Source organism: Clarias gariepinus, chromosome 24 (genome assembly GCF_024256425.1).
Source record: "Clarias gariepinus isolate MV-2021 ecotype Netherlands chromosome 24, CGAR_prim_01v2, whole genome shotgun sequence".
NCBI lineage: Eukaryota > Metazoa > Chordata > Actinopteri > Siluriformes > Clariidae > Clarias > Clarias gariepinus.
Window position 1 is genome coordinate 25,101,421 of NC_071123.1, and position 18,580 is coordinate 25,120,000.

Sequence of the window (18,580 nt, forward strand, 5' to 3'; positions counted from 1 at the left end):
AACTCTTATTTGTTTGTTTTTTTCTCCTCGGTTACGATATTGTACCGTGTTGCGTTGCGGGTTTTGTTTTTTCACAGGCCGGCTGAGTGGATTTGAACACTTTGAAGTCTTGTGATGTAACAGCGACATGCGGCTAAGTGTGTTTGGTTCTGTGTCGAACGAAACACTCGCTTCTGAAAATAAAAAAGGGAGGAAATTAAACGAAAAGACAAAAGCCCCCATTAAAAAGAAGGAACTTTGTAACTCTTTGGGTCTGTAGACTCAAACAAAATGTAAGTCTCTATGACAAAATGTGTTTGTTTTTCTTCAATAAAGCCAAACCCTGTTGGTTACGTCAGTTTTGCCTCTTCTTGTTTTTAGTTGTTTCCCAAGCTACCTTTTATTTGCACGTTTGTCCTTCACACATACACTAGAGGGCGATGTATACTCACATCATCAACCACTAAACCGTCACTCAGCCCTGCTTCCTGCTCCTCCATGTACCTCGGTTGCTATGGTGATATACACACGTTCAGTCTTTAACAGGGTTCTCCAGGAGAAGGGTTTGGAAACTGTGTTCCAACAAGAATTCTAAACTTCAAAAAGTCCTCAGTTTGATTTGATGTTCCTCTATGCAAAAGCATCCCAGAAAGAACCCTTGAAGAACTTCTGAAAGTGCACTCTTAGCAGATATGGTGCCATTTAAGCTACTTTGGAACCCTGTAGTGGTTTCCTTTCTTGAAGATTTCCACATAGACGCATTTTTTGGAAGCACTGATTTGCTTGAAAGTGGAACATTTGGAATCCTGAAGGTTCCTTTGGTCATACCCCTGAGGGAGCTCTTCATTGTTATGAAGTTTGTTATGAGTTTCATTTAAGATAAATAAGAACCCTTAATTTATCTAAGAGACACTTAAGGAACCCTCTAAGAACCCTGAGATATTAAACTTTTTTTGGGTTATCTCTGAGGGAACTCCTAAAGCTTCTTTGTAGAACCTTTTAAAGGACCCCCCGCCCCACCCACGTAGAACCTTTCTCCAAACCCAAGTCCCCTTAATCATCCTACCAGAACCCCGAAAGAACATGTGAGGAACACAAACACAGGAAGGTGTCTATTCACAGGAAACTTTAATATGAAAAAGTCAGAACATGCAACATGTGATGCTGTAACACACACCCTCATGTGTGTGTGTGTGTTAGAAGAGTTTGAGTCCGGCTTTGAGCTTGGTGATGTCATTGTGGGTCCACAGGAGTCCGTCTGACCCGGTTCTGCTCTGAAGTGGTACACTGCGCGCAAACACACACACACACCCACACATGATTTCTTACTGTATAACACACAATAACAGTTCTCCTACACATTCTCAGGATGGTGTGCAGGTGAAACCTCTCACCTCTGGTTGCCGTGGTGACCATGACCTTTGACCTGCTGGTCGAACACAGTCAGCGTGCAGTACGTCTCCACCATCAGACATGACGGGTCATCCGTCTGACCCGGAACCTTTCCCAGAGGGTACTGCTTCCAGGGAACCTTGTCTACACACACACACACACACACACACACACGACGCTGTGTCTCACGTATCAGTTGATTAATTAAGGTTGATTAAGTGTTAAACGCGTTTGCTCGGCCTACCTGTGCATACGCTCCACGCTGAGCCGCGCAGCGCCGCGTTTCTTTCCTGCACCGTTTCAGCGCTCAGCTGCTCCTGCACTTCCTGAGTGGGCGGAGCCTTCGCCGACTCCGCGGCTTTACCGGCCCTTTCAGTGGGTGTGTTTTTTTGCGCGGCCCCGCCCACTCTCTCCTGCAGGCTCTCGAGAGTGTAGATGGGGTGGGAGTGGTCAGGGTTACCGGGGGCACAGTTGTCATGGTGACCCTGCGTATAGATGGAGCAGAGGCGGAGCAAGTTTTGCTGCGTGTCCAGGGGGAGGGGCTTATCCATGTCTGTCAAAATTCTGCGCAGATACAAAAAGACATACAAACTCAAAACTGTGAGGGTGTGTGTTTCTATAAGAGTGTGTGTGTGTGTGTGTGGATACACACTGCTGCAGCAGGTATGGTGTAGCAGCACACGGCGCGCTCACACACGCCGACAGGAGGTCAGTCCACCGGAGCGACACGCGACTCATGAACCACCGCTGATTCATCATCCTCATCCTCCTGGCGAGCTTCGACTCACCTGCGTGTCACACACACACACAGGATACACTCAGAATAAACACACAACAAACACATTGAGACATTAAAACACACACACACACACACACACACACACACACACACACACACACTCTTACTCCTGCAGTTGCACTGGAGGATCTCAGAGATCCAGGCCGAAGAGTAATAAGCTCTGTGATTGGTCGGCTCGTTAGCGAGCTCAGCGAATAGCTTCTCCAGCAGCTGATGAATAAACGAGCTGGAGTTCAGAACCTTCAGCAGCGGCAACCAGAAGTGCAGGAACCCTACAGGAACACACGGAGAACTCGGGTCCAGGAGCTCCTCTGAGGAGAGAGAGAGTCAGTGACACAGGGTTAGCGAGTCTGTGTGTGAGTCTGTGTGTGTGTGTGTGTGTGTGTGTGTGTGTGTACCTGACGGGTCGATGTTCAGGGACTCCAGCTGCTCTGCTGTCGGGATTAGAAACCCATCCTGCACTAACGTACCGATCAGTGCATCTCTAGAGCACACACACACACACACACACACACAGGATATGAAAATACACGTCTACATTTTCCAAATCATGAGAATCAAATAACACACCATTAAACACACACACACACACACACCTGGCCTCTGAGTTGAGCTGCTGTATCTGTGCGAGGATCCAGCTGAGATCTGGGCTGGCGTTAGGCCACGCCCCTCGACCCGAACCCTGCTTCATCATCTCCTCAAACACCTGCAGCAATCATCATCATCATCATCATCATCATCGTCAATACACCACTGCTTATTACCTGTTCACACACCCACATTCATCATTATTATTATTACACTAACAGTGAGTGATCTGATTGTTATTCCACACGAGTGCTGATTATAGACAGTATCTACACATCTGTATGAGTGGGCGTGTCCCAGGTGTTGTCCAGTGGTTAATGACACTAACTGTGTGTCTCAGCGTGGGTGAGAGTAGGTCTGTACGGTCCGCAGTACTGAGGAGAGAGCAGCTGTCTGACTAAACCCACATTCACACCCAGTCACAGAAGCACTTTCAGTAAGAACACAGAGACAGAACGCTTAGAATCCCAAATCCCTCTGATCAAGGGCACTACTCGGAGTGTGAAACAAGGGGGATTTAACACCCTATATAGTGCACTAGCTTTTCATTTAACACTATTTGGGATTTGAAGTTAACGGAGCTGATATTCTAAAGTGTAATAAGTGTAAATATAAAGTAAATCCTGTGAGTTTCTCAGGACTGTCCACCACCTCCATGGTTGATTCTCCTCACCGGTCGGCTACATACTGTAGCATCGCTAACAGTTTAACACCACCGCCACCTCCTGTTCACTACACTAACTGTCGCCAGGCGTGTGGGCGGAGCAAAACAACTGGTTAAATAACAAAATTAACTAATCATAATCTGTTGGTGTTTGTGGAAAAGTGATATCACACTCGAGGTGTCACAGCCGTGCTGATATTCACTACAACAGCACAATTCCAAACATTACGGATATTGTTGGGTTAATGATGGATGTCCAACTGACGTTAACGAGTTTGTGAGATTCTCACACACACACACGATTAAGAGCTTACAGATGATTAGATGACAGAAACCTCACTGAAGTGAACCTCATGCACCTCCTCATGTTTGCTTTATGTCCTCGGAAGAACGAGTCCATGACTCACTCACACACACACACACACACACACACACACACACACATACACGCGTGTGTGCTGACTCACACATCCACTCACCCTGAACAAACGAACCTGATGAACTGAATACACTTTTGCCTGATCACATCATCTCTGTGTGTGTGTGTGTGTGTGTGTGTGTGTGTTTATAAAAAAAAATAAAAGAGTAAATAATGGACCCCCGAGTCTCAGTGAGAAGGACATTCAGGACACGAGCGGACGTGGAGTTAAAGGACATGAAGGTTTTAAAGGTACAGCTGTGTAAAGGAGTTACACACACAACACTCTGGGGGGCGCTCACGTCTGCAGACGTCACGTCTCCCCTATATGTCTGTCCGTCCCTGTCCTGTCCATGTCCTGTCCACACCTTAGGTACAGTTTACTCACTGGATGACATCATTTTTAAAACATGACGTGTGTGTGTGATATTTACCTGGAACTGTTCTCGTTCATAGGAGATCAGCAGCTCTCTCGCTCTCTCTGCACACACACACACACACACACACACACATCAGATGAGTCTCTTTTGATCACTCTTAATTCATTTCCTCATTACACCACACACTCCTGAAGTGAATAGTGTATAGTGTGTGTGTATAGTGTGTGTGTGTGTGTGTGTGTGTGTGTGTTTAGTGTGTGTTGTGTATTGTGTGTGTGTGTATATGTGTATAGTTGTAACGTTCAGGTTTTATGTTTGAGCTAATTACACTATCACGGGGTCTAGAATCGAAATATGGGCTAATAGTACTTACTTCCGGTGTTGCGCAATTTTCGCAGAGCAAGAAAAGAGAGACGTAACCACAACAACTTCCAAACAAACCCAAAGTGTATTAAACAGACAAACAAACAAACAAGGTGCACCGAAAACCAATATATACAAAATATATACAAATATAAACAAAGTATGAAATGTATGCGTGTGAGTGTGTGTGTGTATGAATGTCTGTGTTATTGTAAGAGTGTAATGGTGTACAGGAGAGATGGCTCGGTCTCACCGGTATGTGATGGTAAATCCATCGAGAAACGGAATGAGATGGGTATCGTTGTGAGTCCAAGGAAAAGTAATCCACGGCAAATCAGTCGCTCTGTCTCTATTCCAAAAACCAGCGCGCTGCTTCATCTCTACACCCCGAGTGTTATGCCGGTTCCGGCTTTATATTGGCACACGTGACCCGATAGGTCATCACAACCCGATAGGTTCCCTCGCACCACAACCGCGCATGCATGTGAGAGCTTAACCCCGGAACCAAAACACAGTCTTTCAGGGGAAAAGATAAACCATAACAGGTTGTAATAAAGTCCGGTGGTTTTATCTTTATTTACCATCTTTTTTGGATTATAAAAACAACCCTCTTATGTGGCTGCGCTACAAGTGTGTGTGTGTGTATAGTGTGTGTGTGTGTATAGTGTGTGTATAGTGTGTGTGTGTGTGTATAGTGTGTGTGTGTGTGTATAGTGTATGTGTGTGTGTATAGTGTATGTGTGTGTGTATAGTGTATGTGTGTGTGTATAGTGTATGTGTGTGTATAATATGTGTGTGTATAGTGTGTGTGTGTGTATAGTGTGTGTGTGTGTATAGTGTGTGTGTGTGTATAGTGTGTGTGTGTGTGTGTGTGTGTGTGTATAGTGTATGTGTGTATGTATAGTGTGTGTTCGTGTGTATAGAGACGTGTGTGTACAGTGTGTGTGTGTGTGTGTGTATAGTGGGTATAGTGTGTGTGTGTGTATAGTGGGTATAGTGTGTGTACAGTGTGTGTGTGTGTGGGTATAGTGTGTGTGTGGGTATAGTGTGTGTGTGTGTGTGTATGTATGTATATATATATATATATATATATATATATATATAGTGTGTATTTGTGTATAGTGTGTGTGTGTATAGTGTGTGTATAGTTAGATTGTATGTATAGTGTGTGTATGTATAGTGTGTGTATGTATATATAGTGTGTGTAGTATGTATATGCCCTCTGCACCTACTGCTGAACTGAATCTACACAACTTCTGATATATTGAACTTTCACCTGCACAACACACTTGATGTTATTTCTATCTGTTATCACCCAGATGAGGATGGGTTCCCTGTTGAGTCTGGTTCCTCTCAAGGTTTCTTCCTATTACCATCTCAGGGAGTTTTTCCTTGCCACTGTCGCCGTCACCCTTGGCTTGCTCATCAGAGACATTTCATTCATCATTCATTCATTTCATTATTATCTAGACACATTTTTCTCACACATACACACTTCCAAATATTTTCTTTTCTTTTCTTTCTTAAAAAAAAAAAAAAAAATCTTTCATTTTTTTCTTGTGAAGCTGCTTTGGGACAATGACCATTGTTAAAAGCGCTATATAAATAAAATTGAATTGAATTGAATTGAATATATCTAGTGTATGTATATATAGTGTATGTATAGTGTGTGTATGTATAGTGTGTGTATGTATGTATAGTGTGTGTATAGTGTGTGTATGTATAGTGTGTGTATGTATAGTGTGTGTATGTATAGTGTGTGTATGTATAGCGTGTATATACAGTGTGTGTATGTACATATAGTGTGTGTAGTGTGTATATATAGTATGTGTATATATAGTGTGTGTATAGTGTGTGTATGTATAGTCTGTTTGTATGTATAGTGTGTGTATATAGTGTGTGTGTGTGTGTGTATAGTGTGTGTGTGTATAGTGTGTGTATATAGTGTGTGTAGTGTGTATATATAGTGTGTGTAGTGTGTATATATAGTGTGTGTAGTGTGTATATATAGTGTGTGTATAGTGTGTGTATGTATAGTGTGTGTATAGTGTGTGTATAGTGTGTGTATGTATATATAGTGTGTGTATGTATAGTGTGTGTATGTATAGTGTGTGTATGTATAGTGTGTGTATGTATAGCGTGTATATACAGTGTGTGTATGTACATATAGTGTGTGTAGTGTGTATATATAGTGTGTGTATATATAGTGTGTGTATAGTGTGTGTATGTATAGTCTGTTTGTATGTATAGTGTGTGTATATAGTGTGTGTGTGTGTATAGTGTGTGTGTGTATAGTGTGTGTATATAGTGTGTGTAGTGTGTATATATAGTGTGTGTGTGTATAGTGTGTGTATAGTGTGTGTATGTATAGTGTGTGTATGTATAGTGTGTGTATAGTGTGTGTATGTATATATAGTGTGTGTATGTATAGTGTGTGTATGTATAGTGTGTATATATAGTGTGTGTATGTATAGTGTGTGTAGTGTGTATATATAGTGTGTGTATAGTGTGTGTATGTATAGTCTGTTTGTATGTATAGTGTGTGTATATAGTGTGTGTGTGTGTGTGTATAGTGTGTGTGTGTGTGTGTGTGTATGTATATATAGTGTGTGTATAGTGTGTGTTATATAGTGTGTGTATAGTGTGTGTATGTATAGTGTGTGTATGTATATATATAGTGTGTGTATAGTGTGTATGTATAGTGTGTATATATAGTGTGTGTATGTATAGTGCGTGTGTGTAGTGTGTATATATAGTGTGTGTATATATAGTGTGTGTATAGTGTGTGTATGTATAGTCTGTTTGTATGTATAGTGTGTGTATATAGTGTGTGTGTGTATAGTGTGTGTATATAGTGTGTGTAGGTATAGTGTGTGTATAGTGGTGTATATAGTGTATATAGTGTGTGTATACGTATAGTGTGTGTATATAGTGTGTTTGTATGTATAGTGTGTGTATATAGTGTGTGTATGTATAATGTGTGTGTATATAGTGTGTGTATAGTGTGTGTGTATGTATAGTGTGTGTATATAGTGTGTGTGTATATAGTGTGTGTGTATATAGTGTGTGTATATAGTGTGTGTGTATGTATAGTGTGTGTGTATAGTGTGTGTATATAGTGTGTGTACTCACTGTGTCTCTCGATCTCTCTCTGTCTGATTGTCGCCTCCTCCTCTTTTCTCCTCTTCCTCTCATCTTCATCCTCCTCCTCATCCTCTTCCTCAGATGAAGAGTTCCAGTCTGCCAGGCTGCTGAGCTGCCGAGACCAGTACTGCTGCTGCAGCCAGTTCAACACGAACTCACAGCCTGCAACACACACACACACACACCTGAGTAACGTACCTGCTGAAGGGATTTAACACACATCTATTCTGTGTGTGTGTGTGTCTGACCTTTGCGGCACCATTTGAGCGTGGGAAGTCTGCGGTGTGTGATGTCATGTCTCAGATTCACGATCCATTCTGGAATGTTCATCTGAGAGAGAGAGAGAATCAATCAGAGAGTCAGAATCAGAGTGTAAAGCTCTATGAATTTTATTCAAGTTATTATTCAAGCCTAATCTCTATGAATAACAGAAAGGTTTAGCCGGGTGATAAAGTGATATATCGGTATTTACTGACGGTGCAACATCATCGGGAGTGGAGGAAGCAGAGAAGAGCCATTACTGACATCTTACACATGTTGATCCACCTCAAAGTCTGCTGATTGTTCAGCGTTTACACTTTTACCACTGCACACACTTTGTACCATTTTATTTATTAAGTATAAAAGGCTCCTTAACACTAATTTTTATTTTATTATAAGACATACAAGAAAAAGAAATATATTTTTACTGTTTTATACTTTTGATTATTAAAACTATTTGCTTAGTACAATAAAATAAAGTGGTTAAATTCAAACAAGAAAATGTTTTTCTACTGGTCTTCATTTATAAATGGATTGTTATAAACAAAATATTATACTGTGATCATTTTTCTTTTGCTGTATCGCCCAGCCTTAAGGCTTCGTCTGTACATTGGGTCAGAACTCACTCTTTCAATGTTACCTTTATGTTCATACAAAACCAGTCTCAGTAAAAATTCTTCTATAAACAGATAACTGCCTCAAGTTTAATCTGCACCATCAGTGAAATCTAAATGTGGAGTAAAAGTGATGTTATGAACAGTTATGTGTGGGATTTAATAATCTACTTTAAAATAATCTCCTAATGCGCTACTGTCTCAATGTAAACAAACACCTGCACCAATAGATATTAATTAGAAAAGATAAAGTGAATATTTTGACTGGGATTAGTTCATATTTATATAAGTGAATTTTAACATGCTGGAGTGGTTTTAAGACAAAACTTCATCTTTATCCTTTTATCTACTTTACTCATCTGTGATTCACTTTCCGATTACCGAACAGGGAGTGTATTTGTCTGAGCACCAAAGAAGGACAACTTAGTGTAAACAAGGCGTAAGATACTCAACCTTACAGAATGGGATTTCTTTGTATTAATAAGTTAGACAGAGAGTTCTGCTGTACAGAGAGACACACAGACATGTACGTGGGCTTCAACCTCTAATAATAATAATAATAATATCACTGATAACATTAAAGATCAGCAGATAATTATTTTTAAATCTATTTTTAGATTTAACATTTTAACTGTTTCTCTGAGGCCCACTAACACCAATAGAGATCTGATCACAGTCTGATTAAAACCCAATCAGAACCGGAATTGTATTGTGATCTGATTTCCTGTTAGTCAGACTTATGTCCTACCGTGTGTATGTCATGTGAAGTGTGTTTGCGTGTGTGTGTGGGTGATACACTCACGGTGCTGGCGAGGAGGCGCAGGGGTTTAGCAACACGGCCCTGCTTTCTCTCCAGAATGAGGTTAACAAACCTGAATACACACACACATACAGATATATGGTATTACAGAATGATATCGAGTCACTCAAATTAAACCGCACAGACACACACACACCTGGTCAGCGCCATGCCGTACAGCAGCACCAGGTCGTCTCGCTCCAGTTTGCCGCTCCGGTCCAGGATCTGACAGCGCACCAGATTGGCCGTGGTCTCCACGGCGACCGGAGTGCTCGGCCCGAACCTGCACACACAAACAACAAAAAAACACTGTATACATCATTTGAGAGATGAACACACCCTGGGCGTAGTGACGTAATTCAACAGTAGGAGTGACGTCATCTGAACAAAACCTTTGTGATGTCATAAGAGCACGCCCCCCCTTATTCAGTGCACTACAGGAAAGATGAGTAGCTTTTATACAGTGTGTGTGTGTGTGTGTGAGGGACCCCTCCCCACCTCCCCTTCCACGCGGTGATTCTTTGCAGCGCGTGTGTCTGTAAGGCGGTCTCGCGCGAGCTCAGGTACTCCACCACCTGCTCCCATTCCGCTCTGTTCAGCCACGCGACCACATGGCGGCGCCTCTGCGCGCGCTTCCTCTTCATCTCCACACCGTTAAACACCCGCTGAAACCGAGCCGCTCTGATTAACGGAACCGATCAACAAAAACAACACACACCGACCTGAACCAAACAATACACCGGATACGGACGCCGATACTGACTTCCGGTCTTCACTCGTGTGTCGTTTGTGCGAATCGGTTCTTTGATTTGAAGCTTTTCGGTGAACCGTAAGGTGTCGATTCGAGGATACACATTTATAAGTCATTAAAATGACATTTTAAAATGACATTTTATATATATTCATTAGGATTAATTACTCTTCATTTTATTTAATCCCATTTCGGTTCAGGTTAAAAAAATACATTGCGTGTTTTGACAGGATTGGGAGCGACGTTGCAATGAGTCGATTCTTACTTTAAAAGTGAACCGAACGATTCGACTCACAGAAAGACTCGGTACTTGTTTAAACGGTTCCCCTGGAAACCATGGCAGCGAATTATAGTTCCGATTTTCAAAATTGTTTTATTCGTACATTGTTTAAGAATGAGTCGATTATTATTTAATACAAGATTTTTTATTTAAATAAATAACTACTGTATTGTGTTGTATAAGGTAGTTTTAAAAAGTTTTAAGCTCTGTACATCCTCCCTCTGACACCCTAAAACCTGGCAGTAGAACTCACCTTCTGGCTCCTGGGGATGAATTCTCAATGCACAATGCTGCAGATGTTGAAAGACGATAAGCATGCACTTGGTCACCTAACCCTTTAAGATCTTCCACTGCGAAGGGTCGTAACCGTACGCCCAGTAATTATCCTTAATAATTATCCTTGATTGCCCTGTGATGGATTGGCCCCCTGTCTCCTGTGATGGCTCCAGGTCCCAAGTCATCCTGTATACAGGATAAAGCAATATAGGCGACGAGTGTTTACACCGACAACAGTAGCGATGTTGTGGATTGTTCTACGACGATCATCATTTAAATTCAGTTGGTATTTGTCACATATAAAGTCATACACACTATGATATAAAGTGAAATAAAATTAAAAATAAAGTTTTCAAATAAAGAATATAAGGTATGAAATACCTTATACCTTATAATACCTAATGAGAAAAATTTTACAAATATAGAAAAACGTTTAGCCGTATGACATGTAAAAAAATAACATTTGGCAAAAATGGCATTTGGCAAATGTAGTGGATGAAGTTTGTTGGATAGTGAAAAGATGATGAAGTCTCTGACCAGCCGATCGAAGCACTTCATCACTGCTGAAGTCACGGCTACAGGGCGATAGTCGTTGAAGGAAGCAGGATGAGTTCCTTTGGGACAGGAACAATAATTTGACTTGCCAAGTCACATCAAACGTGTGGCAGACCCAGCAGGCGTAGTAATGCACATGCTCAGAATAGCACCAGTCGCACAGCTCCTGAGGTACACAGGACCATGTCTTTTGGCACACTGACTTATGAAGGTCGGGGCTCCCTGTGACTCCCCCTGTGCTGCCATCTATTGGCGTGTTACAAAACTAGTCTCCAAACCTTCTCATAGCTCTTTATATTACTGAGTCAGAACGTGTGAGAAATGAGCCACCTGAGGTGTTTTTTTAATGATCGATCATGGTTGAAAGGATTTGTCTAAACATTTTATAAAACAGAATGAAAAGTCATGTTTATTTGTTTACTTAAAACTAAAAAGGTAAGATAAAATAAATTCAGCCCAAACAGGAAGAACATCACGTCAAAGCATCGTGACGTTAAGAAGAAAATTAAAACGCCTCGTTCGACAGCCGAAAAAGTCGACTTGTTGATCTAAACGACTTAAACCTGCAGACAAACATAACCCCAAATGTACCGTACTGTAACATTGGAACGAATATAAATGCAGGAAAAATAAATAAATAAACGAGAGAACACAAGAAGTAAAATATCCTCAAATGTGTGAGGTTTCATAAAGTTTATAAAGTTTTCTGACACAAAATTGTTGCTGGTGTGAATGTGTGTAAAAATAGTGACATTTAAAGTTTTTGTGGTGTGTTTACACATGTATGTTTGTGTTAAACAAAAGGAAAGAAAAGTGTTGTGATGTCATAAAACCTCAGAGCCAATCAGGTTTCAGTATGTAAATGTTCTCAGCACTTGGTGAGTAAAATCTGCGTGATTCTAATGAATGTATTCATCGATGTGAAATTTTTACTTGCGAAATTAAAATTTTAATTTGTTATTTCAGGAATCTCTGATTATTTATTATTCTCTAGAGGAAAAAAATCATTCTGATGGAGCATCGTGCCGCACATTTATTGGTTTGTTTGATAGTTTGTACAGATGGATCATTTTACAAACATCACCTTGTTGTTTATGATAAATGTTTATCACATGTCTGGTTATCAGTGTGTAAAGTGTACAGACTGTTTGCCTCTGCACTGTTTGTTCAGTCTGCAATGTGTGTATTTAACACAAGTTAAAGAGATTAGGCTTCACACTATCTACTGTCTGATAGGAAACATGCACTGCTACGACTTGTGTTTGCACATGTGTGTGTGTGTGTGTGTGTGTGTGTATGAATATACAGTGCTGCCTTTGACCACAAAGCTTAAACGTGTTCACTTCTCATGTGTCTGCATAATACACGCTCTGTAAGAGCAGACCTGACCATGTTTTTTTTTTGCTGTGTTCTCCATGTATGACTGCAGCCCTGTGTGTGTGTGTGTGTGTGCGTGTGAGACTAACTTAGTTGGCACTGTGTACATTTTTAGTTTTTTTCTGCATTGATAAGATTTTAGTCCAGGCCCAGGCTGCCATAGTGGCGCTCCTTTACCAAAACAAGTAAAAGAGGTGGCGGGGCCTTATACAGTACACAGCCCTGAGAAGTCGTTATTATTATTATTATTATTATTAATAAAAATAATACATCAGCTGCATTTCCAACTTAGACCTTGGAAGATGTTGCAGGGGGTTTTGCAGTGATGCGGAACCTTATGTTGGTTGTGTGATGAAGTGGAGATTAATCTTCTTTTAAGTATTTACAAACAAAGCCACCAAAAGTTGGTGTAATACTGAGCAGTACGACTTTAAACTACTCTAAACTTGGCAGCACGGTGGCGTAGTGGCGTAGTGGTTAGCGCTGTCGCCTCACTCCTCCAGAGTCTGAGCTCAATTTCCAGCTTGTGTCCGTGTGCATGGAGTTTGCATGTTCCCCCTGTGGTTGGAGGGTTTCCTCTGGGTTCTCCGGTTTCCTCCCACGACACAAAGACATGCAGATGAGGCGTTCCCAAATGGCTCGTGGTGTGTGTGTGCCCTGTGATGGATTTGCACCCCGTCCAGGGTGTCCCCCGCCTTGTGCCCTATGTTACCTGTATCTGAGTAAGCGAGTAAACTTTGAGAACTTTTAGCATACTGAATTTACAGCATTGTTGTTACCGTGTATAATTATTATTGTTTTCAATTAAATATAACAAAGACTTTAGTAAAACCTGGCTCACTGCTGTAACTACATTACTTTAAAGAATTTAATTTTTATTACTTTTCGTTAATTCATTAAATTAAAATTTGTTCTTTATTAAAACAGTGTAAAGTCTGAAACATATTATACTGTAATGATGTTTGTTTGTTGATTTAAGCTGGTTGTTTGTTAAACTAACAACTGACACTGAAATGTTTTATTGCTGAAATTATGACAAAAATCATAGTAATTTTTTTAAAAGCTTTATTTAAAATACTATACTGGTATAAATGTATTTTACAAAATGAAAATTTGTAAAGATTGTATCTGTATATCAATCTGTCTGTTTATTTATTTACATCTATCCAAACATAGTTTTATTGTAATTAAATAATTTGCCAGTTTGTTTTTATATTTTAAAGGTTCCTGGTGTAATATTGTCATTTATTAATAAGTTTATACATTTATTTATGATTTGATAAATATTGCTTTTGTTATTTACTTATCTTTATGTGTTTGTTTACATTAGTTCAATGGATTAAATTATTACTGCATCATGCTGCAGTAATTTATTGATTTATTTACCTAAATTAGTTCAACAGTTAAAAATGTTTTGTGTTATTGTAATAATATTTTACTTATTTATTTTTTATATTAGTTCAGTGGTTTAAAATATAGTGCACTTTTATTTATTAATTTAAAAATTTTCAGTGGTTTAAAACAATGTATACTTTTATTTACTTACTTCAATTAGTTCAAAGATTTAAATTATATTGTGTTATTTTAAGTCCATTATCATTATTTTGATTTTTAAATTGTTTTCAAACATAGTCCGCTTTTCTTTCTTTCTTTTTTCTTTCTTTCCTTGGATTAGTTGAAGATTAAAAAAAGTGTTCTGTTATTGTAGTTATATTTAGGCCTAATTCATGTATTTTTTTTATATTAGTTCAATGTTTTTAAAGAGACAGTACTTTTTTTTCATATTGTTTTCATTAAACAATTGTCATACATGAACATACCAAAAGCAACTAATTAAATGTATTATTATTATCAGATGAAAATAAAAATAAAAAACTTCCCACCCACCCTGAACATACGCTAAAACACACACACACAGTCACACACACACACACACACCCTAGCATCCTTCAGCTCAAACAAATCTGTGTGAATTAGATTGGTCATACACACACTCTGATGCTTGACTCAGTCCAGATAATCATTCAGGCAGTACCTGTAAGCTTGCAAAATAAGCAATAAATGGTTGCCGTTTGTGAAAAAAAAAACATATTATTAGAACCTCTCAGTGTATTTTATCTTTTCTAGCTTAAGAAAAAATAATGAATCTTTAATCCACTGAGAGATTGAGGGACAATTAACGGACTTCCAGTGTAAAAGTATTGAATATAAACTGAATAAGACTGAGACAGGCACAGGAAGAGCTGGAGCGTGTTCTGTACAAGTGGCACAGGTTTTACACCGGATGATTTTCCAGATGTAAACCTTGGCTGGGCATTGAACACAGGCCTTGCGAGAAACCTACCACTGAGCCACCAATGCCCCCTACGGATCGGATGGTCCACTGGGTCGCGACCCCTAAGCCGGGAGCAGCCAAAAGACCAACAACATTTTTATATTAGTTCAATGTTTTTAAACATGGTGTACTTATATATTTTATTTAGTTAAATGTTTAAATCATAGTCTGCCTTTCTTTCTTTCTTTCTTTCCTTAAATTAGTTCACATGCCAGTTAAAACAGTTACCAGTTAAAAATGTGTTGTGTTATTGCAGGTATGTTTATTTTATTTTTACAGTATATTAGTTCACTGTTTTTAAATATAGTGCACTTTTATTTATGTTTCAATTTATCCAAGTTGGTTCAGTGTTTTTAAACATAGTGTACTTTTATTTAATTATTCATTTGTGTTTATTTATTAAAAATTAGTTTTTTAACAGTGTAATTTTATTTATTTATTTTATTTAGTTAAATGTTTTTGTTAATATAGTGTTAAACCGTATCCTGTTCTGTATTTTATTTACATGACTTCAAAGGTTTAACACACAGTGAGTGTCCTTTTATCTTTCTGTTTGTTTGATTGATTAACTTTCGCACTGCACTAATTATTAGTTAATGTTAATAATGCTCGTGTAATACTGCAGCATGGGCTAACACACACACACACACACACACACACACACAGTGGCTCATGTGGGCCGGCCCGGTCAGAACGCAAATATATTTTTTAAAAAATGACTGAAACCATAATATCGCATCGTTTTTTCACGCAGGTGAATGAGTGCGTCGATCGCACGCGCGCCACTGACAAAGGGCGTGTTTGTGTGCACGCGGATGTATCCCCCCTCCCCCTCCCTAATAATTAGTATGATGTCTTCCATACGTGTTCTAAACACGCCCACTTTTCCTTCTAATTTAAAGAGGGAGAAACATGGATCCTTCTCTCGATATAGTGAATTTCTCTAAGCAAATAAATAATGTCTATGGATGAAAGGGGGGGGGGGGGTCATAGGGGGGCATGGGGGGTGGAGCTAAAAAGTTAGGGGGGGGGAGTTGGAGTTCTGCAGACTCTGACAGCTCGGTCTGGATCCACAGGGTCATGAACCAGTTGATGAACCAGTGCCTGCATTAACTCGAGCTGGTGAAGTAGTTGGTCATTTTAATTATTAAGGTAGTCAGTATTAATTACTAGCAGGAGCTACTCACTTTATTGCAGTTTACCTGTTCAGTTTCACTCGGCTCGGGTAGATCAGGGGGAGAGGTGTGGGTCATCATCACCATCAGGCTCTGGTTCATCATCACTGACCTGCTGCACGCGCAGTTTACACTGATGAGTGGTACTGTACTGTATGTACAGTAAATATGACCTAAAATATGTTTAGTGATATTTTAAATAATTTCCTTAAATATAATAATATAAATAAAGTGGTGTTAAAATGAATCTCCACATTAATGAGCCAGTGTATTATGATGTGGGATTTGGTGGGCTGCTGTGGGCCAGGAAGTCCAGGGCCACTCTTTTGGTCCCAGTCCGCCCATGCACACACACACACACGTTTTTTTTTTTTTAATGCGTCTCCATGGTAACCGGCCCGGCCCGCCAGCCCTGGTGACGCGTCCATTTTGGAATCCTGGATTATTCGAGAGAGAGAGAGAGAGAGAGAGAGCACGCGGATTGGAACGTTGCCATGGCGACGTGCACGGTGGCTGTTACCGCGGTTGGGTCCCACTGAGGGCGGAAGTGCGCGTTCACGCGAGAACACGGAGACGTTTATTAATTTTGTTCTGGACACACTAATCATCTGTTCACTAGTGCGGGTTCACACACACACACACACACACACGGCCAGTCTGTCTGCGTTTGAACACACGATGATGATGAAGATGAAGATCCGCCCTACCCCAGGCAGTGTGAAGCCCTCCTGCGCCACCTGCTGGATGACGTAGTGTGTGTCTGTGTGCACACTCAACAGTCAGCTAGTGCACACGAGACAGAGAGAGACAGAGAGAGAGAGAGAGAGACAGACTACTGGGTGTGGTTTATAAAGTGAGTTCCGTTAGCAGGAAAAGAAAAAAAAACCCCACTCTCTCTCTTTCATTCACACACACACACTCACTCCACAGCTCTGAAACACACCGCAAAGAGAAAAGCAGAAGAGAGGAATAAAAGGAGAGAAAAAAAAGAAAAAGGCAGAAGAAGGAAGAAAAGCGAAAGTTTGCGCCTGAAGACAGAGAGAGCGAGCGCGCGCGCTGGATGGGAGAAGTTGTTCCAGGAGCTGCCTGCTGACGTCATCGCGTTCTTTTTAATAAGATACTTTGTAATTGATTTAAAATACGAAAGAAAGAAGATCAAAGATGCCGAAAACGGTGAGTTTGAGCACTGGACTTGTTCTTAAAAAGAAAACAGAAATGTAACGAACCCGGGTGTGTGTGTGTGTGAGTGTGTGTGTGTGTTCCGCGCCTAAAGCTGCGCAGGATGTGGATGAACACCACTCTCATCAGACTAAACACACTTATTTCCAGTTTAGTTTTAATTAAATGCCTGTGTGTGTGTGTGTGTGTGTGTGAGAGAGAGAACGGTTTGAACTTGTTGCCCTGGAAGGGAGAGAGAGAGAGAGAGAGAACTAGATTTAAATGAACAGAACAACAGGCTTGTGTTATTATCCATCACGTTTATCCTCAAGTTCGAGTTTAATTAACGATTTAATTAATGAAGAGACTATGAAGAGCAGGCGTGTGAATAGACCGTGCTGAGCTGTGCACACACCGCTCGTCCTCAGGGCTGTACATCCTCAAAGATGCTCACGACTCCGGGTTTAATTCGTTTTTTCGCCTCATTTTGTTCTCTTTTGTGTTCGTCCATCTTAAACCCCATCATCCAAATCTCGCGATAACGCGCGGTGTTTCCCCTCTTCATTTAAAACACAAGTATAACGGTTTTTATTTATTGAAAAATAAAAGGCAGAGAAAGAACCCGGATATAAACCCTGTCTTCACCACACTGCTGTCGAACTCATCACTGTTAACATTAGATTATTTAATAGAGAACATTAATTAGGGTTAAGGGTAATTAATTAATTGTGAAATCTGTTCAATTAGTGAAACAAATCTTAAGAAGTGTAGCATCCCACAGTGTAGCATTTTTGCTAATAGTCCTAAAACCCTGCTCACGTCTGGTCATGACTATCCTGTTCCTTTTAATGTGTTACTAAAATAAAAATCACACACTATGAAACAGAATGTGTGTGTGTGTGTGTGTGTGTGAGATAATTTCTCGCAGTGTTATGTCTTTGGTGCAGATAGGAAACCGTTACTCGGTGACAGGTTGCCAGATTGGTAAAATCCCCCGTAGAGACAGTCTGACCGGGTTGCCAGATCGGGAGGAAACAAAAGCAATAAAATGGGTGAAATATAATGTTACACTCAAGGTGGGTTTGAGTTTTTTTTTTTTTTTTTTTGACAATGTACACTCTAACTTCAACAATTGAGAAATGAATGAATGAAATCAGACCAAAAAAAGGAAGAATTACAAACAGGCAGCCTTCCATCCGTGTCCTCACTGTATCTAGAGCGAGGCAGATGTTTCACCTCAGACTAAAACCTTCGTTAAGTATTTAACATGAT

The 18,580-nt window shown here is 40.2% G+C and overlaps 2 protein-coding genes across 2 annotated transcripts in view; one reads left to right on the forward strand and one right to left on the reverse strand.

The window, feature by feature from the left end:
• Window positions 1-1,088: 1,088 nt before the first annotated feature.
• Window positions 1,089-10,138, reverse strand: las1l (LAS1 like ribosome biogenesis factor). The gene is made up of 13 exons (XM_053486058.1): window positions 9,900-10,138; window positions 9,559-9,684; window positions 9,405-9,474; window positions 7,976-8,057; window positions 7,716-7,889; window positions 4,275-4,321; window positions 2,767-2,876; window positions 2,569-2,654; window positions 2,278-2,481; window positions 2,024-2,159; window positions 1,616-1,935; window positions 1,374-1,515; window positions 1,089-1,266 (listed from the first exon to the last, which is right to left on the reverse strand). The coding sequence occupies exons 1-13, from the start codon at window positions 10,043-10,045 to the stop codon at window positions 1,176-1,178; spliced, it is 1,734 nt and encodes a 577-aa protein (XP_053342033.1). The 5' UTR covers window positions 10,046-10,138; the 3' UTR covers window positions 1,089-1,175.
• Window positions 10,139-16,977: 6,839 nt separating this feature from the next.
• msna (moesin a) overlaps window positions 16,978-18,580 on the forward strand; it is a 23,432-nt gene continuing 21,829 nt past the window's right edge. Inside the window, exon 1 of the mRNA XM_053485104.1 lies at window positions 16,978-17,323. Within this exon, the coding sequence (XP_053341079.1) occupies window positions 17,312-17,323 (12 nt within the window). The 5' untranslated portion in view covers window positions 16,978-17,311. The remainder of the gene's footprint in view (window positions 17,324-18,580) is intronic.